Below are 25,730 nucleotides of genomic sequence, written 5' to 3'. Positions count from 1 at the left end.
GCTGTCCCTGGCACTGTCCCCTTCACTTCGCTTTCGCCTCGATCCGCCCCGCAGCCTCTGGTGAGATGAGGGGAACTGCTCCTTAGCCCTTGGGACGGGGGTGGCCCCATTGCGACAGGAGGGGGGTGCTTGTAACGCGTCCCGCTCGCGCGTGGGGCGCACGACCCTTGTCGGGCGGAGCGGGGCGGGGTGGCCGTTAACTGCGCCTTCGGGCGTCCAGCATAGTCGGGGGTGTCTGAGCCGTGTCCGGGCCTCTTGCTGTTACCTGAAGGCGGCCCGGAGAGGAGAGGCTTGTGGCTGTCCCAGGCCTCCAGGAGCCGAGGAGCGGCTACAAGCCAGGGCAAGTGCCCACGGGTTCTTGCCCGGCCGCCAGGTGTTGGTGGGGCTTGTTCTGGCCTGAGCTGCGGGAGGGTGTTTTTGGTCCCCAGGGTGCGACAGGCTGGGCTGGGCTGTGTAGGTCAAAACCAGCACCTCTGGTTGCACCTGGGAGCCCTGCAGCTTAGATGGGCCCGGGCTCTTGCTGGGGAGGCGCTGCCGTGGGGGCGACAAGCCAAGTGCCTGGGGTCTGCATCCAGTGCTGAGCCCTGGGGGAAGTGGGCACTAGTGACTGATCCCTAAGGAGACCAGGTCTCTCAGGGTCTCCTTGTAGCTCTGCCATTGACGAGGTTGTATGCCTTCTTTTAGTCTCTTTGCCCCATATAAAAGGACTCCACTGCTCCTGAAGGAAGAACTAACCTGCGAGGGCTTCAGTGTTCATTTCCTGGAAGAGAAAATAAGGAAAGAAGCCGATTGAGCCCCCAAGGAATTTCCTGTTTCTGCTGCCTCTCTTTACCTCACAGCGTGCCAGTTAAGTTGGTATGAGACACATGCCTGTCGTTCTCCATAGAGCTGCAAACCTTATCCCAGAGGGTTCCCCTGAGGCTGTGGATCTCCAGATTGGCTATGGAGAGAATCACAGCCCTCTGGAGAAATCCTAGCAGGATTGGCTGACTTTCTAATTATATGGGCAGTTACATGCTGGGACCAGGTATCCAGGAAAGTGGTAGACTCACTGTCCCTGGAAGCTTTGAAGCTCCAGTATTGGTCTGGGATGGCCCATACAGAAAGTGTTCTGCCTCGAGCAGAGGATAGGAATAGACAACTTCCTGAGGTGTCCTCCAGCCTTATTTTAATATGATTGCATGATATTCCTCAATTCCCCACCTCATAGACAGGTGCAGCCAATCAGCCCTTTGATCTGTCATGAAACACCCTGGTTCTCTGAAGCCCCCATCTCCATGGAGAAAGCAGCTTCTTAAAAACCTCTAGAAGGCAAACTGCACTGGAGGAATGATAAATGCAGCATCAAACACAATAGAGGTCAGAGGAAAAGCTAGTGAGAAAGGGTCAGCAGGGACCCTAACAAGAGCCATTTCAGGCGGGTGGGTCTTTGGGAGCCGCAGCAGAGCAGTCTAGGGTGGATCAGGGGAGAGTTTAATCCATGTACTGTAGATGGCCCCTTGAGCAAACATTGAGGTGGAGGGAAGGAGAGAGATGGGGGGCAGTATCAGGACAGACCTGGCATCTGAGCATAGGTGAGACCAAAGAGGTTGGTATTGGACCAGTGGAGGTGGGTAGGTATATGGGAAAATATACCCCTGTGGGATCCACTCCATCTCTCCTCCCCCTTCTCTGTCCACTCCATCTCCTCCTTCCCCTGCTCTATCCACTTCCTCTCCTCCACTGCCATCTTGATTGTTTTCCTCCATCTCCCAGGCAGCATCCTGCTCTTCCATCTTCATGGCAACTGCCATCGTTATGACATAGCAAGCTTCCAAATGGTCAGGTCAGCTCCAACAGCCCCATTGACAGGTGGCAGGTTTGGTTTTGCCAAGCTTGTGGTACAATTGAGAAGATTCTCCCTTTTCCCACAAATTTTAAGAGACTGTTTGTCAGGGAGGGAATCTGCCTTCCTTGAGCCCCAGCTGGCTCTGGGATTTGGGAGATGACCAAAACATATTAAATTTTAGACTGCTGCAAATTGTGAATTGGTCCATGGTAGCGTATGTTAGCCCCAGCGTTAGGGGAGCAGAGAATTAGATTAGAACTCCCTGTTACTGCCTCCTGTTACAGGCACAGTGCAGTCTACATGGTCCTCATACAAATCAAATCTTTCACCCCCAGTTTGCCCACGTGATTTTCCTGCCATGGCCTGACATTATCAGTGAGTAGGTTCAGTGGTGACGTGTAGGGTTACATGGGGGTGCACATGCACCCCCTGAGAGTGTTAGTGCACCCCTTGATGGGTAGCCCCTCATGCAAGTGCTGGCTGGGGAGTAGCTGCCCCAGGTGAAGAATTGCTGGCACTTTTGGTTGGTGTGATAGGCTGTGGGGGACCCCTCCCCCCCCCTACTCGATGAGATTAGTCACAGGGACTCGGTTAGCCCTCCCCCTCGGTTGGCAAGATTGGCCATAGGAGGCACATGACCCCCTGAGTCAGGTGGCACCAGTTGCCCATGAGCAAGTCAATGGTAGTGGGGAGGGCAGGGTGAAGGAGCCTTGTTGACAAGGTATAGCACCCCTCAGAGCCCAGATCCTTGTGGTCTCTACAATGTTCTTTAGGGTTTGCTACCTATCCTTACAGGACTCATTCCCATCTATTGTATTCCTTCAGTCTCTGCCCAGGTCCTTCTCTGTACCAGCCATTATCCAAACCTCCCTTTACCCATAATTACAATATAAAAGGATGGCATAATCAAATTCAATGAATAGTTTGTGTCAAAAGAAGTGGAAAGCATTTTGGAAAAGTCCAAATGTTTTATCTTGACACAGTTATGTAAATATTTCCAATTTTGTTTAAAATTCACATTTAGGTAATATGTTATTAAACTGCCAGTCTCACCCCAAACAAAATGTTTCATATGAACCAAATATGATGCTTTGGGATCCTGGTCACCATACTGAAAAATCAGTTATTTACCCAACTCTAATAGCAGGATCAGTGGTTCTCAACTGGGGAATTATAAGAACTCCGTGAGCCTTGGTGAAACTTTCCTGTACATCTCACTTTTCAGGAAGCATGCTGAAGTCAAACCAAGAAGAGTTGAACGGGCAAGTTTCACCTGGCTGCAATGATACCAAAGCAGCTTGGAGATAGAGGCTACTGCTGTGGTATGGCAGCAGGGTGAAACTTCCTGTGTGTCTTGGGTTCCAGGAGGAACATCAGAGCTGAATTAAGGAGCAGGGACCAGCTTTGACAGAAACTGGTGATCCTGCTTCCATTGTGTTTATCTAATAACGGTAATGCAAGCAGGAGTGCTTTGTGGTCCAGCCCCTTACATACCTCCTAGGAGCAGGCATGCAGGATAGTTCCACCTGGTGATGCCACTGGCAGCAGCAGCATCTATCTCCAGGCTGCCGTGCCACCTCTTCTGCCAAGTGGAATTTTCCAGGAAGTGCATGTGGACCTGGACTAGCAAGGGCTGCAGCATGAGGGCACTTTTGCCTGCATTAGGGTTGTCACCAGGCTTGTCCCATGCTGTTTTCCTACACATGCCTGGGTCCCTGCCCCCTTTATAGAACAGATGATACTGACTCAGTCCTGAATGAAACCCCAGTTTGCTGACTTGCCCACTTCTGCCCATCTCTTAAGAACCCTGTAGGACTTCTGGAGTCAAATCAGGGAGATAGTTGGCAGGTTAGGTTGGTTTAAGGAGGTGCCCAATACTCATCTCTACTGGCAGTGTGCCAGGGCAAGGGCTGTCTCCCTCTCTGGCTGTAGCTGACTTAACAGACAAGTTTGTTATAAAGAAACAAAGATGATGACCCATTTAGTGAAAATATAAAGAAGAATGAATCTGTGCATTCAGAAACAGATAAATCTGAAACAAGTCAAGTAGGCAACTGTCTATCCTCTGGATCATAGTGTACGCATAAGAGGTCTAGTTAGGTGCCTGATGAGAATGTGCTTATATGGAGTCCTGCAACCATCATACCAAGTCCTTCAATGCGTACGCATAGGCAAGTGTATGGAGGAGTGGAGGCTGCCCAAAACCTACCATCCCCCCTGTAGACCACTGAAACAGAATCCAAAGGCCAGACATTCAGTGCCTTGATTGTAGGTTCTGCCAGAGAGCAACAGATAACTTCCTCTGACTGCCTGATACCTTAGTGAGGGTGTGTTTCTGTCAGGATGATGTCCATTAGCCTTTCTCCAGCCAAGACGTACCCACAAAACAGTGGGTTTTGATACTCCCTATACTTGCCTTACTCTGGAGGTTGCAACACATTGTGGTATTTTATAGGTATTATCCCACCACAAGTAGCCCCACCAGCTGGATGCAGTTTACAGTCATACCCCAGACAAAGTACAAGTTCAAGTAGTGCTTTTAAAAAGAGACTGAAAGTAGATAAGTTGTTTAGTCATAGGATTTACTTGGACCAGAGATGAGCATTATCCCCAACCTGAATGCATCGTGTGCAGTGACAAGTTATTTATGGTAAAAAATTATCTATGATCCCTAGTCAGTTGAAATGCCATTTCTCTATGAAGCTTGGACATGTAGAAAATAAGAGCCTGAAGTATTTTAAAAGACTTGTAAAATCTCTAAAAGAACAGACTTCAGACTGTAAAAAGGTAAAACTTTCTGACAAAGCATAAGCGGCTACTTACAGAGGTGCAGAGTTGATTGCTAAACAAAAAAGATCCCACAGTAGGCAAGATACTGATACTTTCTCCTTGGAAAGAAATAGGAAAAAGCATGTTTTGGTAATGACGCTGAAAAAGAAATGGACTAAATTCCACTGTCTAATGATCCTATTGGGAGATGTGTACATGACATGTCAGAGGATATTGAAAAAAATATAGGATAAAGTTAAAATGGCTATTATCTTCAGTCTTTAGGTGGATAAATCAACAGATATAAGTGGAAAATGGCAGCTCTTAGCTTTCTGTCGTTTTGCTGACGATGGGAAAATTATAGAGCGATTCTCCTGCTGCAAAGAACTCAGTGAGTCTACAAGCAGTCAGGATGTTTTTGACACAATGGATTCCATTTTGAAACGTGTGGCTTTATTTTGGGAATTGTGCAGGTGTTTGCACAGATGGTAGTCCCAGTATGATTGGGTCAATACGAGGATTTGTTTTAGTTGTGAAGAAACAGAATCTTAATGTTATTACAACATCTGGTTTCATTTATCGAGCAGCTGTTGTTGCAAAGAACTATATGCGTGGCATTAATAGTTCTGCTTGACCAACTTGTAAAAAGGGTCGATTACATTAAAAGTTGGCCACTGAAGTCTCATCTTTTTGCAAGATTGTGCAAGACAATGGAATCTGAACATGCCGGTAAGATGTTTATTGAGGGACAAGGTTTTGTCCTGAGTTCACAAGTTGAAAGAAGAAATGTTAACATTTTTTTACACTCAAGAACTCAATCTGACTTTTGTGATTTGTTGAGCAATGATAGTTGGTGCTTTCAACTAGCATAACTTGCTGGCATATATTTCAGCATTCAAATAAAGTGAATTCCAGCATGCAAGGTCCAAATGAGAATATTTAAACTTATCTGATAAACTTTGTGCCCTACTAGATAACATTAGGTTCTAGAAGGCTTGAGTTACTGTCTGATAGCCAGAAATGTTCCTCTGCACAACTACATTAAAAACAGAGATATCAGATCAAATTGTTAGAAAATTCAAAAATACTTCTCAGATTTAGGTGTTGCAAGTATGACTAGGTTATAAAACCCTTTACCTAAACCTCAAGAATCAGGGGATTCAGTCTTCAGGCAGAAGAACTTGCCAATATATGCAATGATTGGACCCAACACTAAAACATGATAGTGTGCTTTTGGATAAATTCTGGTATTAGTTTTCAACATTGTGTGGAAGAGGAAATGTGTGTATGTTTCCAATTTGGCCATAAAGTCAACATATTTACCAGAATTGCCAGTCTCAAGTATCTCATTAATTATAATATGGTTATTAATGCATACTGTTTCCAGTTTGATTAAAAAGATGATCACTGTAATAAATACCTTCATTTTTTAAATGGGGTGCCACTAAATTTAGAAAAGTTATGGAGGGATGCTGAATCTAGAAAGGTTGAGAATTACTTGATTTGGGTGTACTTTCTTACAGATAAACTATAGGGAAGATTTTGATTATCAAATGGAAGTTAAAAGTCTTCTCTGGTGATGTATCTAGAATGCTGTATTAAATCTGTGGCATCAGCATAAGAATACAAAGCCAGATAACTGATACTTCTTTCTTCAGGTAATTCCTGTCACGCTAAACTGCTTTCAAAAGAGGGTTCCCAGCAAACAAGGAAATTCAGGAGTTAAAACTGACTGTACATAGTTTTAAATACCTGGATAGTCCCAACAAACCATGCAATATACAACCCTAGACAGCAAGTGTAAACAAAAGAGAAAAATGGGGCCAGCATCTTCAAATAAGGAGCATGAGATCTTTGACCTCTCAAAGTGTTTTCTGCTTAGTAAATATTAAGACTTGTGAGCAAGTCTTTATCTTTCTAGTTTTTGCTGGAGATCTCCTGGGGGACCCAGAGCACAGGACAAGGGCAGAAGTAGCAGGGGTTTCCTCATCGAGCATCCTTCTTCCTAGCCTCAGTCACGGTGGCAGCAGAGCAGCGAAAGCATCTCACTACAGAAGTGTAAGTTTAAAGTCCTGTTCCAGAGATGCACCTTAGCAGGTCTAACAAACCTTCAGGTCCTCTTTTCTGTATTTGTGACCCATAATCTTACTAGGTCTCCAGTTATCTGCAGTTTTCCAAGGCGAGTGGACAAGATTACATTTCTAACAGTAAAAATTAGAGCAGCAAAAACAGACACCTGTCCCTTTGAGGCACACTTCATATGTATGGAGGAGTGACCAAAAATCAGAAAACCCCTTCTTCCCTGTCTGTAGATAATTTTAAGGATTCTGTCATGAAATGCTTTGTGACTTTTGTCTGTCTGAATTACTGTGACCAGAGAGGCAAAGTGGGCTGAAGTTCTTGTGAGGAGCACTTTAGGAGGCTCAGCCTGGCGCATTTTGCAGTAAACTGTCACTGTAAATCATTTCATAGGTAGAACATCTAGATGCCCTTTTCACCCTAGGGAAAATGGTAGTAGGCTACAGAGACTGCTCTCTGATAGGTTTCCCATAAGGTTTCATTTAATTGGATGAATTAGTTGCTGTGTTAATACTGTAATTTTGTAACAGTTTTGTTGCCAGCCTGGCTAGCTGCCTGAGGAGAAGAGAGGCCCTGAGGGAGCTGGAGAGGAAAACCTGAATCTGAGGGAGGGCAGAGGGAATGGTGCTGGCACAATAAAGACTTTGTTTGGAGCTGAGCAGTCTTCTGTGCTGTTTGCGATGTGGCATTCTGATTCTCCCCCCGCCCCCGGTCTGAAGAAGGAAACCCCCCCCCCCTTCCCAGCAGGTGAGCAAAGAAGGAACTCTCTGAGGTGGGAGTGGTATGGATGGCTGTGAAAGCCAGGGACAGAGAAGAGTCAAGGTCTTGAAGCCACAGACTTGCCCCTTGAGAAGCCGTCAGAGCTAAATTCAAGGGGTCCTTCAGGAGAGGGAGAGGGAATGAGCCTTATTAGGGAGTCCCAAAGCAGAGCTTTTCCTCAAAGACGGCATGATCCAAGGTTGCATGTGTCATCCCTCATTTTTAAAAAGTTTTAAATATCCTTAAGAACATCTTCACATAAAAATTTAAAAATATAAACCCAATTTTTTCCGAGTCTGTGCATCTTGTTATCAAATGTTCCTTTCCTAGATCTGCAAGCAGTGCTATATATTAAAGCTATACAAACATTTCCATTAAAGTGAAAAAATAGAAAGGGAGACCTTGATCTTGAAAGGTGGAAAAAACTTAATGTAGGAATGGAAATAGCAGGGTAGAGAAAATAGAAGATGCTATTGCCACAGCAACAGTCTTCAGTACATTTGTACACAAGGAAGGAGGAAGACACCATTAGAATATTTTACCTGCTTAATTTGGAAAGACAAGAGCCTGAAGTGGAAGACAAATTTACAACTCTTATTATATTGCAGGAAGAGCTGCAGTACTCAAAAAAAAAAAACCCAACAAAACCATGGCTTCATCTAGTTTGGGAGGCAACTTTTATTTAAATGTACTGAGGACATTATAGATGTAGGTAACTTGGAATTTGTCACAATAACTATGGAAAATTTGAGGCCAAAGGACAAGAAGTTGAGTAATAAAACTATAGAATTATTGCCAGGTTAAACTTCAATCTGTTATTTCTGGTATCCCAATATTTTAGGTATTTTCTTTTTAATATCACTATAATTAATTGAAAGGGAGGGTGCAGTTAGTGTGGAAGTCCTAAAAGCACTATGCTTATTAAGAGAATGGGAAGATCATGGGTCTGCTGAATACTTATTACCATTCAAGGCACTGTGCTCTGGGAAACCACAGCTAGGAGGATGCATCAGAGGCACTTCACATACAATTGAGGCTCTTGTATGATGGGATGGAGAGGAGGAAGTTTCCTGTCAACTAAGTCACTTCAGCTACTTTTACCACTACACACTATGTAACTTATGCATGACATAAACAGTTTGTTTTTAGGGGTGTTTTAACAATTTATTAATGGCACGAACAGGCCACATTTTTAGCATGTGTTATTAGATCCCAGGTTTGTATAATCCAGTAGTTGACCACTATTTGCTCATTACTATGTAAGCAACTGCATAAGTACTCATGTAAAGAGCCTTGTTGGCATCAGCATTTATCTCAGGTGGTTCATCACTAGTTGGTTATTTGGGGAGAAAGTCTGTAATTGGGGAGAAATACTGTAATTTCCTGTCGTGATCCTACCATGAGTAGGATTGGATAAGATGGACTTCCTAAGGGCAGGTTCCAACCTTGCTTTTCTATGATTCTACCTCTAGGTTTGTTTGAATACAAAAGGCTTCAGTGACAATTTGGAAATTTCAGTAGGTATAATCTTAGCCCAGTGTGCTTTGAAAAGAGGCATTGATGGCTCCTACCTCAGTATAAGTCAGTTGTCTTCTGTTAGAGACAACACTGGGGATGGTGGAGTACAGACAATAGTTGATGGTGCTGTAGCTGAGAAAACATTAAAAAGGATTTCATAAGAGTAACTGAGTGATGATCTAAGGAAAATTAGATCCAAGTTTCAGGTGCTAATGCTAGAATGCAAGATCCACTACAGCAGTCTTAAACTAGATATAGTCTAGCCAAAGCTGAAGGTAGTATAGTGCAACTGTCTTGGTGCAGGGCTATCCATGGACTAACCAGTTCTGAGAGGCATGCTAATTAGCCAGATGCAGTACAGCATATATGTGTTACTGTTATACTGCTTTCAGTTTGGATGCTAGTTATGGGCTACCTCCTGAATCACATGACTTGAAGTCCAGAATACTCTGTTGAAGTACATAGTTTCAGGTCTGAATAAGTGCTATACTGTTATCCAAACTTATTATAAACAGTCAGTGCTCCTTAAGTACACAACATTATCAGTGCCATAATATTTACACCCCCAGCTCCCCACATTTTCAAGGCTTCTAATAGGAGCTCTGCAAGTGACTGTTAACTTGAGAATGACAGAGGCTAGTCCATTTCCAAGCTTCTAATAGCACAATGCTGACAGGTTGGTGTACTTAAAAAGCCTATACTGCTGTCAGTATTGTGGTATTAGCAACCACGAAAAGCTGACTAGCTCCTGTCATTTTCAAGGCTTCTAAAACAACCGTTTGACAGCTCCATTTACTCTTTCTCATGCAGGCTGCACACCATACACACATGCAGGTGGGTGGCTGCACTCCCACCTCTGTACTTTAGGGTTGTTGGTTGTAGCAGTGTTGATTTAAGAACCATGTCTGCCTATGTCCTTTGGGTAAATGATATCACGTTTACCCAAAGAACCTCATCTACTTCTACGTACTGCATGTGGGTAGAAGGGTGCTCTACCACCCTGCTGGATGGGAGCAGACACTCCCAACAATCATCCCCTTGTGACTCTGTGCACTGCCTCACCTGGAGCTCCTGACTTTTTCTGTGGCCCCATGCTGCACAAATGCTTCAGGCTGCTGGCTCACCTGGTGCTGTGAGTTGTTTCTGTGCTATGCTGCTCCATCCCACCCTCTGGGAATGGATCAGACAGCAGAAGCTGAGGGAGGGTGCGGGAGCCCCAAGACCCTGGCTACTGCTACAGTCAGAGCAATGGGGGCAGAATCAGCTAGGTAGGAGCCTGGGGGTTGCATGTTTCATAGTTGTTAGGGGTTGGAAGGGACCTTACAGATCATCAGGTCCAGCCCCCCTACACTTGGGCAGGAAAGACCTCTCACATGCCACCGTTTGAACAGCTGTGCTCCAAGGAAACAATGGAGATTTGTTGAAGCCATTCTAAGTGTCAATCAGTGAGCTGTAGCCGACTGTTAGGAACAATGGATTAGAGTGTATGTTGAAGAGATTTGGATCACAGAAGGACTTGTGTTTTTAGAGCCTTTACATGTATTGGATTTCCCAGGGACTTCTTATGACATGCAGATGTGATTTTCTTTTCACTTGATTGCTACATTTGTGTTTGAGACACCAGGACTCATTGAGCTTGACACTTGAATCTATTTGCTCAGCACTCCCACACAATCTACAGTTCAGAGGAAAGTTAAGACCAAAGCCCCTAGATCAGTGGTTCTCAACTGGGGTGCCATGAGGTCCCCTCAGGGATGCTGCAGCAGCTAGCCAGGGGTGGGCAAAATATGTCCCGCAGGCTGGATCCAGCGCTCCAGGCCATTCTACCTGGCCTGTAGGGCCCCTAAAAAATTCAAAAAATATTTATCTGCTCCTGGCTGCCTGTCAAAGATGACAAGAGCCAGAGGCAGTAGGACCCAGGGGGAGCCATCAGCAGGATACAGCAGCCCAGCCCAGCCCCGCCCTGCCCCAGCCATTTCCCTGTCTTGGCACTGCTCCAGCACCATGTAGATCCTGGCTGCATCACCGGACCACAGGAGCACAGGGCTGCGCCAGTATGGGGTGTGCGTGTTCATAGGGTTAGTCCCACAGGTGCATCCCACCATACACATGCACCCACACCCCCCCCTGCATTGCCATACATAGACCCCCACACCCCTTCACACACCCCAGATACCCTCTCCCTATGTACAACTCCCCACAAACCCCATATCCACCCACACCCCACATATCCACATCCATATCCCCTCACACACCCCATCCACCCTCCCTCCACACACATTCCCCACACCTATCCACCCCCACCCCCTCCCTCACAAAATTATACCCCCCCACAATATACAAGAGTAAGACTTCATTTTAAGCTAGTATATACTATCACTTCTATGTACACTACACATGTAAACCAGGACAAAAATATTTTTTGAAATCAAATTAATTAGTGTTTTAAATGATCACTTTTTAAAATATATTTTGGTATTTTTCTGTTTCTGAGATGACAAAACCCCTTGCTGAAAGGAGTACTTCTAGGGGTAAGGGAGGGACTCTGGTGGCAGAGGTCAGGGGTTGGGGGCGTGGGCCTTCTGGTCACAAGATGGTGACTGGGGTTGGGCACCTGTCAAGGGATGGGGCTACCCATGCAGCCCTCAACAGCTTGCCAAAACTCAGTAAGTGGCCCTCCCCCCAAGATAATTGCCCACCCCTGAGCTAGGTAAAACTACCCCATGATTCCCCTGCATTAGAGCTCTAATCAGTCTAAAGCAGACAGCAAAGATGCTCCCTGCTGTACAGCCCTTTCTGAACCAGTGCTCCCTGTGCTCCTCTCAGGAACAAGGAGGGGTGAAACTCTCTCATCCACTTATGTTTCCAAGAAGAACGTAGGGGGTGCTGGATAAGGAAGGGCTACACAGCAGGAGCTAGCTGCTGCCTGTTTTAGGCTGATCAGAGAGCCCTAATGCAGGAGTACACATGTGTAACTGCCCTTCTCAGGCTGGCTGTGTAGCAGGTGCTGGGGGCAGTTTCATCTGGAGGCAGCAGAATCCAGCTGAGAAGCCCTGAGCTAAGATGAAGTAGCACCAACAGTGGTTCTCACTCAGGGCTGCTGCCACATTCAAAGAAGTTGATGCTGCAACTCTGCAAAGGTTGAGAACCACTGGCCTAAATGTAGAAACAGAAAAAAGAAAAATTGAAAATTAAGAATGAAGAATGGAATGGTGGTGTAATCCAAAACACAACAGAAAATAAACTTTAAAGTGATAGAAGAACACAAAGAGGATGTAAATTGAAAAATCTTACTAGTATTGAGTTACCTGCTCAGCAAACTTGGATTATGGCCAGCCATGTTAATAATATGCACCTTTGTCAGATGCAGATTGTCTCAGCAGTAAACTTCCTTTAGGACCTTATTTTGATTACTAATGACTTCATTTTTTAAAATATATCCTTTTTTATTTCACGTTGCAAACTCTAGGAGAGTTTGTCTGAGATCATCTTCCCACCGAATAGGAATGATCTTGTGGTTAGTTTGCAGAAATGAGACTTGGGAGACGGTTGCTCACTACCTGCTCCGCTTCCTGTGTGGCCTTCGATAAATCACCCAGGCCCAAATCCTCAAAAGTATTAGATTCTTAAAAAGTAGGTAAGCATATAAGTGCCTTTTGGGGGTCTGTGCTTTAATTTCTTTCTTCCTCATGTAAAGACCATAAATAGCTCTTTCTTAACATACAGGTGTTAAGGATTAATTTATTAAGACTGTGAGGTGCTCAGATAGTGAGAAATGGGGTACCTTTAAACCCCTCCTGTCTAGATCAAATGCTATATATGCAGTAAAAGCAAGGACCTTTATAAAGTGGCCAGTTGATATTCACGTATGACATGTGTTTCTTCAACACTTTTATGTTGGGTTTTGCTGCTATGGTTTATTTCTACGTGGGATCAGAATATATGCCAGGTAGGTAGGTAGTACAGTTTTACTACAAGCTTGGCAGCCAAGGTCAAGCAGAGGCTTTGTAAATTCCTGTCAGAGTAAACAGTTAATAAAAGAAAAGCCAGCGGTAAATGGTCCAGAATATGACAGGAGAAGGACCAGCTACGGATTAGAAAAATCAAAATATAATCCTAGGTGTTAAGTTGGAGATAAATTCAAGATGCCCTCTGTCTTTCATGACTGCAAATACTCGTTATAAAATATAACTTAGAATTGGATGTGTCTGTAGAAAATATAGGATCATTCCTTAAGCATTTTTGAGAAGGTTAAAGGATTTATCAAAAACTCCTCACCCAATACCAAAATACTCAAGATTACTTTGCTAGTACCTCTTTGACAGCATTTCATGGATCCAGCTTGATTACAAGTTGGAGATCGAGGCGCAAGATCAGTTTGTTTAGTTCGTGATAACTGTAGAAAACTGACTAGGTGTTTGCCTATAATCTTTCAAACAATCATTGTCCATTTATTAAATGTTAAAATGGAACTGGGTCCCCTGGCAGACTTTAAAATCATGAAGAATTTAATGCCTTGTCCCAAAAATCACACATCCTGCTATATCAGACATGCTGAGCATTGGGTGGGTTATCTTCTCTTGTATACTTCATTTCCCCCTCTGTACATCATTAATGTTGTGTAGGTACACAACTTCTTTATCGTTGATGCTTTCTAGGTCCTCATCCTGGGTATGTGAGTGTGCTGTACATATGAGGAGGTGGTCAGCAGTCTGTGGTGCATCACCACACTCGCATATTGGACTGTCCTTTAAGCCAATCTTATAGAGTGTGGCATTAAAGCATCCAGCTGCAGAGCAATTCCTGTTTAGTTTAATCCAGTGGTTCCCAAACTCTGACACATGGTGCATTGTCAATTTAAAACGATACAACCTTGAGTACCACTAGCAAATTTTTGTCATATAAAGTAATTATAATAAATCTGTTAATGTGTACCACTGACAGGTTGTCTGTTTACCACTGGTGGTACGCATACCACAGATTGGGAACTGCTGTAATCCATAAATTGTGGGGAAGCTCGTACCCAGGTGGATAGGGTGTTGTGTTGCTTATGAACCGCTTGAGATAAAAATCAGTCTCATCCCACTTTGTCGTGGTGTTCAAGTGCTCATAGGGTGCTGCTCCTACCTCATACTGTTACAACAGAAGAAAAGAAGACGACCCTCTATCCCTCCTTCTCCAATCCCTGAGATTGATCTGGGCGTGGTCACAGGTCTCAAACTGGTCCTTGCAAACTATGCCTCCTGAATCCTTCTCGTCTTCATCACCATCCCGGCTCTCAGATAGCTGATTTAATCTCTCTGCCTGATCAGAAAGTTGTTTCGAGAGCTCCAAGCTCAGAATGTGGAAAGCCTTACTTAAAAGGTAGTGGTCAAATAATAGTGATAAATTTTGCTATATACTGAAGTCACCTGAAGAAGGACATTTGATGCTCCAAAACCAGTCCAAGTGTTCTCCCAACTATACGGTTAATCCAATAAAAGATATCACTACAAATCTTTGCCTGTTATACGTGTCCTGGAATACCACGGTGACAACACTTTAACCTTGCTATAGGCTGGTGCACAGAGACTTCAGTAAAATTGGGCAAAGTCACAGCAGTACTAGCAGGTATCACCATTACGTAGTTAGTAACAGCTTTATTAGGAGGGGAGCTCCTCAAATTTCTGAGCTGGAGGAGAGGCTGATATTCTTAGTTGGGGGAGTGTTGAAATACTGGGCTGTGCTGATCTTATAACAATATTTCTGTTTTTTCAGATAAATGGGCATGATTTTTCTTCTGGTATAAAACGGTTCCATGTCTTGTTTGGTAAGTTTAAATTTAATATTGCTTATTTTCTGCCATATGTCTTTAACAGTTTCACTTTATTATCCAGTCAGGTATCTAAAAATTAAGTAAAGATTTTGGTGAAGTTCCTTGCTATTTGACATGGAAAAACTCAGCTTCTGGAACCCCAACAGTAAACCACTATTTAAATCTTTAATGGTGAAGGAGTGTACTGTTCCAGCATCCCAGAATAGTACAGAGAAAGGTCCGGCCTGTTTGTCATTAGTTACTGCTGTTAAAGTAGGGCATACTAAATTAGGAAGGAAGAAAATCCCTCAAATGGCTTCGGGTTTTTCTCTGTTCACCAGGAAAGGTATATCCTGGGAAAAGAGAACATGGTATGGAAGAGGGAAGCCACCTCTGGGCCTGAAAATGCTAGTGTTCCCTGCCAATGGCCTGATCAGGCAAATATTATGCTCATATTTGATTTTTACATTATAATAATATAATTAGCAATCATTTAATTATTAATATAATTATAGTGTTTATATTCTGATATTTGTACTATATTTCTATTAATTTTTGGAATGGGGTACTGTTAAATTCTCAAAAGTTATAGAGAGGTGCCTTGAGTGTAAAAGGCCGTGAACCATCCATCTGGATGATGAAGTGATAAGTGAGGACTTAAATCATTATTTCTTGGGTTCATTTCAGGTTCAGATGCACTTAGTCGGTTCAGGTTCAGTTCTGATTCAAGCCACCAAAAAAAGAAACAGTATCTCAGTTACCATTTTGAACTGGTTTACATAAAATTTCTTTCATGCTTGTGTGTAACTCAGATTCCCTGGTTTGACCATAAGAAAAGACACTATGTTCTTAGAGATTGTTTGGTGAGGTTGCCAGATAGAATGTGGTTTTGGATAATATATTGTTAGTACTACGTATAGATCATTGACTCCATTTATTAATACGTATTTCAAGGATTGTTCCTGTATTCTGCGTACGAGAGTTGAATCAATCAGACCAGAGAAACAGTCTGAAAGCAACATCCATCAGTATTTGGTAAGAATAAATCCAAATCTGTTAAGATTTAACTAGTAAAATTAAGTGCAAAATGGTTGAGAGACAGTCCTGTGAAATAAGGGCTTGGCAAAGATTAAGGCTTCTACTGCAACATTAATTAGTGAAGTTGAGTGTAGCATGGGCTGGATTTTCTATTTGCATTTTTCTCAGAAAGTATAAACTCTTAAGGGTGCCTATACATATGCTCCAACATGTTAATTGAGCGTGTTGGAGCATTCTAATTAGAACACTCCAGTGTGTTGCAGCATCTCATGTATTCAGCATCCCATGTTTAAAAATGCAGGGGGAGGGAGGGCAAATGGTGGGCTTTAACTAAAGCTTGTTGAATGAGATTTAGTTGAGGCGCTCCTGGCATTTTGAAATGTGGGACTCTGAATACACAAGACACTGAGGTGTTTTAATTAGAGCTGCTTTAATTAAAAGCCCCCCCCCAACACACCCCAGAGCACATGTATAGATACCCTAATGAATTATCCTTAACTTTATACTAGAACAATTCTGGATGGATAATGAGGACAGGTTCAACTGTGATAGAAACTTTAATTTGACTTTTATGATTTTTTAGTTTGAACTTTATTAATATTGCATTAACATTAGTTTATTAATCCATTTTTAGAAATACACATGTAGGTACTAATATTTTTACTTCTAGGCAGATGAACCTGACCTACTCTGGATTCCTCCATCTCCAGGAGGGCGTGAAATCACATTTTGCTCTTCCAATGTCTCTCATTATGAACTCCAAGTGGAAATAGGTAATATGCCTTGCCTGTTTAAATACCTTTCTGTAAACATGTTACTGTTGGAGGAAAAATGATACCCGTTAAATAGAAAACTAGAAACTGAGAAATATAAATGGTGTCCTTGATAGTCCCATCCAAGACTATGTTCCCAGATCACCCTGAATGTTTGCACCATATTATCTAATTTCTCATGTTGTGAATGTTACTTATTAAAAATAAATATAATAGAAATGAATAAAGCTATGCACAAGCCCAACTGATTTTGATGTCTCTATTCATACTCCCAGATGAAAAAATAAAAAACTCCTATTGCTGCACTTTGTATCTGACCACTCTAAAATTGGAAGCAAGACTGGTAAAATGTCAAATTAGCACTGCTACTTTTGAATACTTGGTAGGTCTGAACTGTTCACCAGTTTGCAAGGTGTGTATAGGTTCTTCTGAAGAGGTTTCTTTTGCCTTGATGTCACTTTCTCTGCTTAGGTAAAGACCAGTGGTGGCATTTTTTATACTGAACATGCACAAAATAATTAGTATTTGTAAGACATTTTATTGGCAGAGAGCAATACAAGTTGTTTAAATAATCTTCCTTGGATTTAAATAACCTTCCATGGTTGAACTGGCTTATCGGCCAACATTAATTTTTAGCAAGTTCTGTTATTTGCATTCTCAAAGCAGTAGATTTGCTACAGTTAATTTCAGTCTCAAGTATTTTAGATTTCCTTGATCACTATGTAAGGAAGAAATGTTGTGGACTTTTTAGGTGACTTTTTACAAAGTTAACAAAAGCAGTCAGATTAATTTTGGTTACAGGAAGAGGATTCAACAACTTAACTTCAGTCTACCTTGCACGACATATGCCTACAGGATCTCAAGTTGCTGTAAGGATCACAGACCTGGAACGCTGCTCTGAAGACCATTTAAAAGCTTTACAGGTAAAAGAGTGAGACATCTGTAAAAGTCTGATGGGTGCATTGTACTGAGTGTGTATAACAGATGCACTGTACCAGAGACAGCCTCATTATATTAATTGGTACAAACTAAGTTACGCTGCTTCTTTATTACATGCCAGAGAATAAACTTGAGGATTTCTCTCAAAGTATTTTTTATCTAGTCATGCAGGAATCCTAATTGAAAACATGAGGCATTAATACATATAATTTTTTTCCAGTGACGCACCAGAGATCTGCTGCTTTGGAGCAGACTCGATTAATCAATTAATCAGGCAGACTCAATTAATCACACAACTTGATTAATCAATTAATCGCACAGACTCGTGCATGTGAGCTGAGGTAAACTGCACTGTGCCACGTGCAGTTATACAAGTGGTGAAATGTGTGCTAGCACATAGAAAATGGTAGCGGTGCACTTTTGACCTAGTTATGCAGGAATCCTAATTTTTGGTTTAAAAGGGGCGTTTATATACATGGGGCATTTATACACATAATTTTTTTCCAGCAATGCACCAGAGATCTGCTGCTTTGAAGCAGACTCAATTAATTGATTAATCGCGTGGATTCGATTAATTGTGCTGTTCAAGTAATTAATTGTGCAGACTCGATTTATCATGCAGACTTGATTAATCGATTAATCGCGTAAACTTTGAGGTGCTTTAGTTCAAAAGGGCACCACCGTCATTTTCTCAGTGCTGATGCCACTCAGTGCTGATTTCACCACTTGTACAACTGCACGCGTTACAGAGCTGGGCACTTTTCAAAGCACGCGGAGCTGCGATGTATACAAGTGTAAAAATGCCCACTAATTCTATGTTCTGCACTAGCAGGTGAAGTCTGAGCTTCTGCTATGAACAGATTATGTTTGATAGATACTGATACCTAGAGCTAGCTGTATACATTTTCTTTGCAGGTTGTGTAAATTATGTGTAACATACAGTGGACATATGGTCATACAGTGGACTTCCAAATTTTTAGGTGGCCAGCTTGCATGTAAAGGACAAACTTTAAGGATACCAGGGACCTATATTGTTAAGACTTCTGTCTAGAGGGTTGTCTTCTAAATAACTTGTTTAATTTTCTAGAATGAGGTGGTGCTATCCCACTTTTTCCAGCACCCCAACGTAATGACACTTTGGACAGTGTTTACTGCTGGAAGCTTGCTTTGGGTCATCTCTCCTTTCATGGCCTATAGTAAGTATTGTAATAGCAAGTGTAAAATATGTATGCTACTTAAGTAATTTTGGACAGTATCTATGCAAGGCCTTTGGCTCTGGAAGAGACAGAAGGGATGTGATGAAAGAAGACATGTCCTTATTGGACATGTACTACGTAGCTTAGATAGACCTGTGCATTTTGCTTTTTAAGAAAAGTAATGTGGATTGGCTATAAATGCAAGACAGCAGTTAATGGAAACGACATAAATTGAGGAGGCTTCATGATCTTTCTCTATTGATCTTCCAGACTAATGACTTTACTTTGCAGTGACTTTTTTCTTTACTGGAAGTTTTTCCACTGTATCATAGTCATTGTAAAGAATGTAGAGTTTTCTTCTTGGGATAATTACTCAATGCCTTGCGCACAGTGTTTAATTGCAGGTTTTGTAGTTATTGTGTCTCTAACCTACTTGCATGCTTTTTTAGCTATGTTTTTCTCTTTCAGGTTCTGCTAGTCACCTATTGAAGAATTATTTTCCTCAAGGAATGAGTGAAGCTTTGATAAGAAACATTCTGTTTGGTGCTGTTAGAGGGTTAAATTACATGCACCAAAATGGCTTCATTCACAGGTATGAAAGACAATGCCATGTGTAAGAATTAGATTATAGTAAACAGAAGCTTGTGGCTAATCATTGTTCTATTTAGTTTACCAGCAGCCTAGTAGCTTACATCAGATTCTTTGAAAAGAAGAGGAACCCCCCCTCGCTTTTTTTTTATAAATGGAACCCCATTTCTAGCATTTCTTACCAACTGTTAAGTGCTGTAAAGAAGTAGAGTGCTTACTGTAGTCATTTTTTTCCAGCCCTAAGGAAACAGATATGCTACTTCATGTTCTCTGGCCCAATTTGTGTGTGTCTACAGATGCTGTTGCTGTTGTTCTGTTGCTATAAAAAATACATTGTTAAATTTCCTAAACCACTTCCTTCAAGGGTGTTCTGCATTGTAAATTGTAGGGGTTGCCCTATAAAACATTCTTTACGTGTTGCTATTTGATTTAATTCAATGTTTTCTTATTCTTTTTTGGGCTTAGATGAATGGGAGCAGCTGCATGCTTTTCATTAGACTATATATTAATGTTGTCCATTACTTACAAGGTATGAAGCACTGAAAGCTAAAAGGGATTACATTTTCCTGGCTTCCAGAAGGAATTACCAGCCCTGAGTTAGTTGTTAAGCTTTCTATATATTACAAGAGGAATGTTGGAAAAGTTGCACAGGGGGGTTGGCTTAAATCCTGCCCTTTTTGGGGAAGATTAGGGGCATAGGTACCTACAACAGATTTGGTTTCACAGCTTCAGACTCTTCTCAAGTTGGGACTTATGTTGTCCCTTCAGCAATAGACCAGGGGTTGCTTTTTTCTTTTACAACTTTGCTGGAAGAGGTATATTATAGAAAAATAAGGCAGAGATGGATCTCAAGAGGCATTCTAGGCCTCTTGACTCAGGGGTTGGCAACCTTTTAGCACCACAAGCTGGTGCTTGTAACCCAGCTCCTTGCCATGGCCTGGAAATTGTCACCATTCCTTTCCCCTCTGGTGATAGAAAGTATTTGATTTGGAGTGCCAAGGGAACAGAGGAGGAAGGGCTGGAAAGTTAGCAGATGCTGCAGCAGGTGAACATGGCAGATGATAGGACCTTAAGGACACTACCTCTGCTATCCAGGCTGCTGCAGGCAGATGAAATAGATCAGTAGCTCTCACCCTTTGGGGGCTTGCAGGACCCCTCCATAACTTTGGCATCTTAACCCTTGAGTAGATTTCACTGAAATGTCTCCATCCCACCTTTTGGATCCCATAAGCCAAATATTTCTCATTCACCCTTCTGAATACACATTTGAAGCCCCAGTGTATTTTCCTCCTTTTCCCTTCCTCTATAGCTCTGAGAACATCTTTAGTTCATTGATGCCAGTGTGTACAGAGTCCTTACATTCTGCACACATGGTAGTTCTAGTCTCAACATGGAAATATTTGACTCAAGTGGGTAAAAGTTATTCGAATGTAATACTTGTAACCTGATTTAAACAGATGCTGAATAGAATGTAATTCAACCCTCTAACAATAGGAATACAATTCTGGTGGCATATAGAACTATAGCTTTGATTCCTGACCTTTCAAATGCTGTGTTTCTCAAATTGTTTTGATGGGACACTTCTCATATATTGGGGAAGTGTGGAAGGTAAGGGTGCAACAGCAAGGTTGTAATAAAATCAGTAGGGTTAGCATAACCACTAACTTTGGATATAAGATTCAGTGTTTGACCTAACTATATGTATAAATATACCCCATCTCTCCAGCATGCTGATCTTCCAGGTGGTCTGTAAGTAAATGGCTTACTTGGTGAAGCCATTTCAGAAATATTTTATTGAATGGATGAAAGAAAGGATTTGAGTGATTCTTATAACTGAGTTTCATTACTTTGTGTTTCAGGAATATTAAAGCTAGCCACATTCTGATTTCAGGGGATGGTCTGGTTTCTCTTTCTGGTTTAAACAACCTCTACAGTTTAGTTAACAGTGGACAGAGGTCAAAGATTGTATATGATTTCCCTCAGTTTAATACATCAGTGCTTCCTTGGCTGAGTCCTGAACTGTTGAGACAGGTGAGTGTAAATTATGCTTCATTTTGCCTTTCCAGGGTCTCAGGATATAGTAGTCTCTTTTTTAAAAGTTATGTTTGTTAGGCTTACAAAAGAGCAGTAGAGACTGCATGTTTCAATCTTTAATATTAATATTTCAAGGTATGCAACTTTGCCTCATATAAAAATATATATTTTAAAAGTGGAGCTGGCTATCTCTACCCCTCCTTGTTTGTTGCTTCTTGAGGAAATGATCCTAATGGAAATAGTTGTTTCATGGCAACCTGAAATTTACTACATTCATACTAAGATTTTCTTCAATACAGATGTCTGAACTCTGAAACCTATTAACAATGGACAGACACATTTAAAATGCTATTGGTCAGAGAGCCTGATTCAGTGTAACCTGGTCACAACTTGTTGGCTACTGGGTATTGGAACTGAGTCTTGAAACTGTATTGTATGCATAGATATTTACATTGCATGCTTTCTGCAGCGTGGTCTTTAGGTTCTAAAGAAATGATATAATGCTTGTTCTGTCCCATAGGATTTATATGGGTATAACGTGAAGTCTGACATTTACAGCGTGGGGATTACAGCATGTGAATTAGCCAATGGACATGTTCCATTTCAGGATATGCCTTGCACACAGGTAAAATGCTGAATACTCCTAAATCTTTCTCAAAACTTTGTGGAACCTTTTTGTTTCTTAAAGGAACTAGCAACATTACTACAGAATATGATAAAAAAAATGGTGGTTTTATTTTTGTGATTTCAAGCTTTCATGCTGCTTTGTAGAACAAAAGAATTTTCTACTCCTGACTTTTCTGAAGTTGAGACAACCACGGGAGTCTGTTATAGGGCCTTTCCTGGCTAGTAGATGCTGCAGTAGCTGAAAGGTTCCTTTTATTCCTCTTGGGCCATGGAAGTCTGTTATAGTGCCTTTCCTTTCTACTAGATGCTGCTGCAAAAGCTGAAAGGTTCCTCTTATTGCTCTTGGGATATAAATACCTTCCCCCATGGGGAATCCAGGATGAAGAATTCCCGATCATGCATTGATTCTGGAATTGGTGAAAGCATGACGCACACAATGACTAGTGAGAGACTGCATGTTCCATTCTCAAAAACATTTTCCCCTGCTTTCCACAATTTGGTAGAACTCTGTTTGCAACAGGACCCTGAAAAAAGGTAATTTGTCTGTGAACAATACCATATTCACTGTCACTTCAACATAAAATGTGACAATACATTCACTGTTACAAATTAAATGTGTTCTCTATGTGTAGGGACCTAGCTAATTAATTATTTCGCAGTGTTTGTGGAAACTGAGAATTTGGTAGGTCCCCCATGAAAAATCCAGGTCCCCATTAGGGTTTCCAACCCTCCTGGATTGGCTGGGAGTCTACCAGAATCAGCATTGATCCCCCGGTGACTATTGAAAGCAATCCGGGAGATTGATATGGTGAACAGGTTGAACAGTACAATTAATGACATTATGCCATGCTGGGAAAAAAGTCTCCTGGAATAGCTTCAGTCAGACTTGGTTATTTCATGGGAACCCAGGGAGGGACAGGAGAGGCCCCCACACTACTGATTGGTTGAGGGGCCCCAGAAGCCCCACCCCTCCCTGGAGATTGACAGTTGGCATCTGTCAATCTCCAGGGAAGAACAGGATGCCCCTCAGCCAATCAGAGGCATGGTGTGGGGGGTGTTGTTCTCCACTGCAGAAATAGTGCCTGACACTTTATGGACTCCTATAAAGGCTAAGAATTACACGGCCATGAAATGTGAACATATTGCCTGTCTCAAATGAAAATTGAGATGTAGAAATAGGACAGAGAGCTCATCTTTCTCTTCTTATACTTCATTTTTCCTTTGGATAAATAACCCTAAGGCCTAGCATACACTCTCCACAGACAATACTGCTTAATTTTCAAACCATAATGCAGATTTTTTTTCTTTGTTATGACCCAGGCCATCAGCAAGCAGTTTGCTGTCCCACACTTTCTTCAGACAGGTGAGCTAAATACATTTGTATTATTGTGAGAGGAGCTAACTGCAGCCTAAGTAAATGGCAAAATATTATAAAGTTTGGTTACAGATAAGTAAAAGAAAAAGCAGCTGAAACCTTAAAGACACCATATAGTAGTAGGGGGCCTCCAAGCAGTTCTTGGATGAAATATCATAGGATTTTATACCATCAGCATGTTGTGTGTTGCACCACACCATGATCCCATTCCTGTGTTAAACTGAGTCTGAAAATGATGATTATTTAATAATGACTACATTCAAGGTAAAGTGAGCTTAACTTCTGAGATATTTGGAAGTAAAAACTTCAATTGCAAATCAGGCTAATCGCTTCACTAGCATTAACCGTTACAGTCCCGTCTACTCTGGAATGAGGGAAGCTGGTCATAAACTCTGCCTTCTCTAGTCTGATAATGCAGAAAGGGGCTGCTTTACTGTTTTATGCAGCTTTAGGGGAGATGTGCACAATGTTTAAGTGAACTTGTATATACCGCGCTGTTCTGTTCATCCTGGTTTCTTCTCCTCCTCAGGTAAAAGAACAAACAAAGAGTTCATTACTTTCACTGTTGCCACCTCCTGCCCAATACAATAAATCACAGTTCCTGGCACTGCCCTCAGCAGAAGTTGGGACTGAGCCTGGATGCATTTCCCAAAATGAGAGAGTCACAGAGTGGGAATTCTAAAATGATGCCAAACTGTCATACCTCCTTCATACTTCAAAGAAAGAAAATGTGATTTCGACTTGCTGCTTTTCTCTGTATTGATTTAAATACAAACAGCAGACATATTTGAACACACAGCTGTGGTAAAGAGACAAACTGACCTGAAAAATTCTGTTCTTAATCTGGTCTTACAGCAGTGCAGTAGGCCTCACTTTCCTGACTGCAAGGAAACCATCATAGTAAGGGTGTGTTCATGCCCTGTCCTCATTCCTAGCCATCTTTACGTGATATCACATAGCAAGGCTGCTGCTGTACTCTCCTCTGGTACTGCACTTCATCAAATTTCCAACTAATGCTATGGCGGTCAACTACATTCTTGAATGCAGATTCATGTTGAGCCTTCTCCAGTCACTTTATTATGGTCAAGGAACTGGTTCGTCTTGGTACAAAGTCTGACGATAATGCAGCATAGGAGCTCAGTCACTGGGTGGTAACTTTCTTTCATAGCATGCAATTGATTTGCTTGATTATACAAGTGAATGTTAGACATTTTATACATATGCAATGGCAGGGTTTTGTGCTTCTCCTCACCTGTAGTGTCTTATCCACTTGTTCCAGCTGAAGGATGTTTTTTCACCCTGGGCTGGTGTTGTCAAGCCATTTAGACAGTTGTATACTGTTGTACAGAGAAGTCTACCCACTTTGCATCTCTCATTCTTTCATTATATCAATGTTTTTGCCTTGGTGGTCTTATCCCAGACTTTATTTCATCACCCTAAAAATAAAGGACCTAACATGATGCCTGGTAAAACTCAGCTTGTAACCTTTAACTTAAGTTGTCTGTTTCTTCTGAAACACGCATTTTAAATACTTTAAATACTTTTAATAATACAAAGATCTTAGGTTGGACAGTAAAAGTAATTTACCTATCCAAAAGTCCAGAAACCACAACTGTGCATGTTTTCTTAAAGAAATGTTCCATTAAAAAAAATTACCGGCTCACAAGGTTGAAAGAACTGACCTGTGCCTTTGAAGTTCAATGCTACGTATCTGCAGGCTGGAGCCTTTTGCACAATGCTGAGTTTTCTAGTTTAAGTGTTGAATTAAGATTCAGCCCTGGCAAGAGAAATTTCACTTACCCAGGGTCTGTAGGAGCCTTTAAGCATGTTTTGTTTTTTTCACATGTTAGATCATAACATTGTTACGTGGAGGATAATTTAATAAATCAACATTACTTAATATTATTACAGATAATGATTCACAGTAGACTGGGAGAGGATTAAGCAAGACAACTGAGCAAGGCAAAGAGAGCCCAAATTTAACTCGAGTCATATGTTATCTCAGAAAATCAAGACTATAGCAAATATTACTAACACCATAATTTTAATTTAGGCATGAATATCTATGTAAGGTTTCAAGTATAAAACACTAAGTTTGTGTTTAATAACTTTATTTCAGTTACATGCATTATGTTCTGAAAAGAGATGAGGCTGTATGCAGAAAGTGTGTACTTCTGCTTTGCCAGTAGGGCCAGACCACTGCAAAGAAGACTGACTTAGGAAAAAATATGCAAGCCTGGCAGAAGTGGAAAATACAGGGGCAAATGTAAATCACTGCATAAGGAAAAATATTAACAGATGATGATGGTTATTCCTTCACTATTTATGTGCTTAAAGGATCTTTGTTTTCTCCTACCTCACTCTGAAATATAAATTGTAAAACCTGCCAATAAACTCAACTTCTTACCTTTTA

General features: G+C 41.7%; 1 protein-coding gene across 5 annotated transcripts; it reads left to right on the top strand.

Moving 5' to 3' along the window:
* STRADB (STE20-related kinase adaptor beta) lies at window positions 1-25,730 on the top strand. 5 transcript variants are annotated; one of them, XM_019553826.1, is made up of 14 exons: window positions 4-60; window positions 685-855; window positions 7,766-7,866; window positions 14,711-14,762; window positions 15,702-15,782; window positions 16,456-16,558; window positions 17,360-17,481; window positions 18,585-18,693; window positions 19,162-19,285; window positions 21,141-21,312; window positions 21,836-21,940; window positions 22,247-22,476; window positions 23,263-23,305; window positions 23,847-25,730. In XM_019553826.1, exons 4-14 carry the CDS (start codon window positions 14,751-14,753, stop codon window positions 23,997-23,999), a joined length of 1,254 nt encoding a protein of 417 aa, XP_019409371.1. In that variant the 5' UTR covers window positions 4-60; window positions 685-855; window positions 7,766-7,866; window positions 14,711-14,750; the 3' UTR covers window positions 24,000-25,730. The 5 variants fall into 5 exon arrangements, with proteins under 5 accessions (XP_019409373.1, XP_019409371.1, XP_019409370.1 ...); XM_019553828.1 differs by lacking the exon at window positions 7,766-7,866 and having other exon boundaries at window positions 1-60; window positions 17,414-17,481; XM_019553825.1 differs by lacking the exon at window positions 7,766-7,866.

Source organism: Crocodylus porosus, unplaced genomic scaffold (assembly GCF_001723895.1).
Source record: "Crocodylus porosus isolate Cpor-Errol unplaced genomic scaffold, CroPor_comp1, whole genome shotgun sequence".
Lineage (NCBI taxonomy): Eukaryota > Metazoa > Chordata > Crocodylia > Crocodylidae > Crocodylus > Crocodylus porosus.
This window is presented reverse-complemented; position numbering and strand designations above follow the sequence as displayed.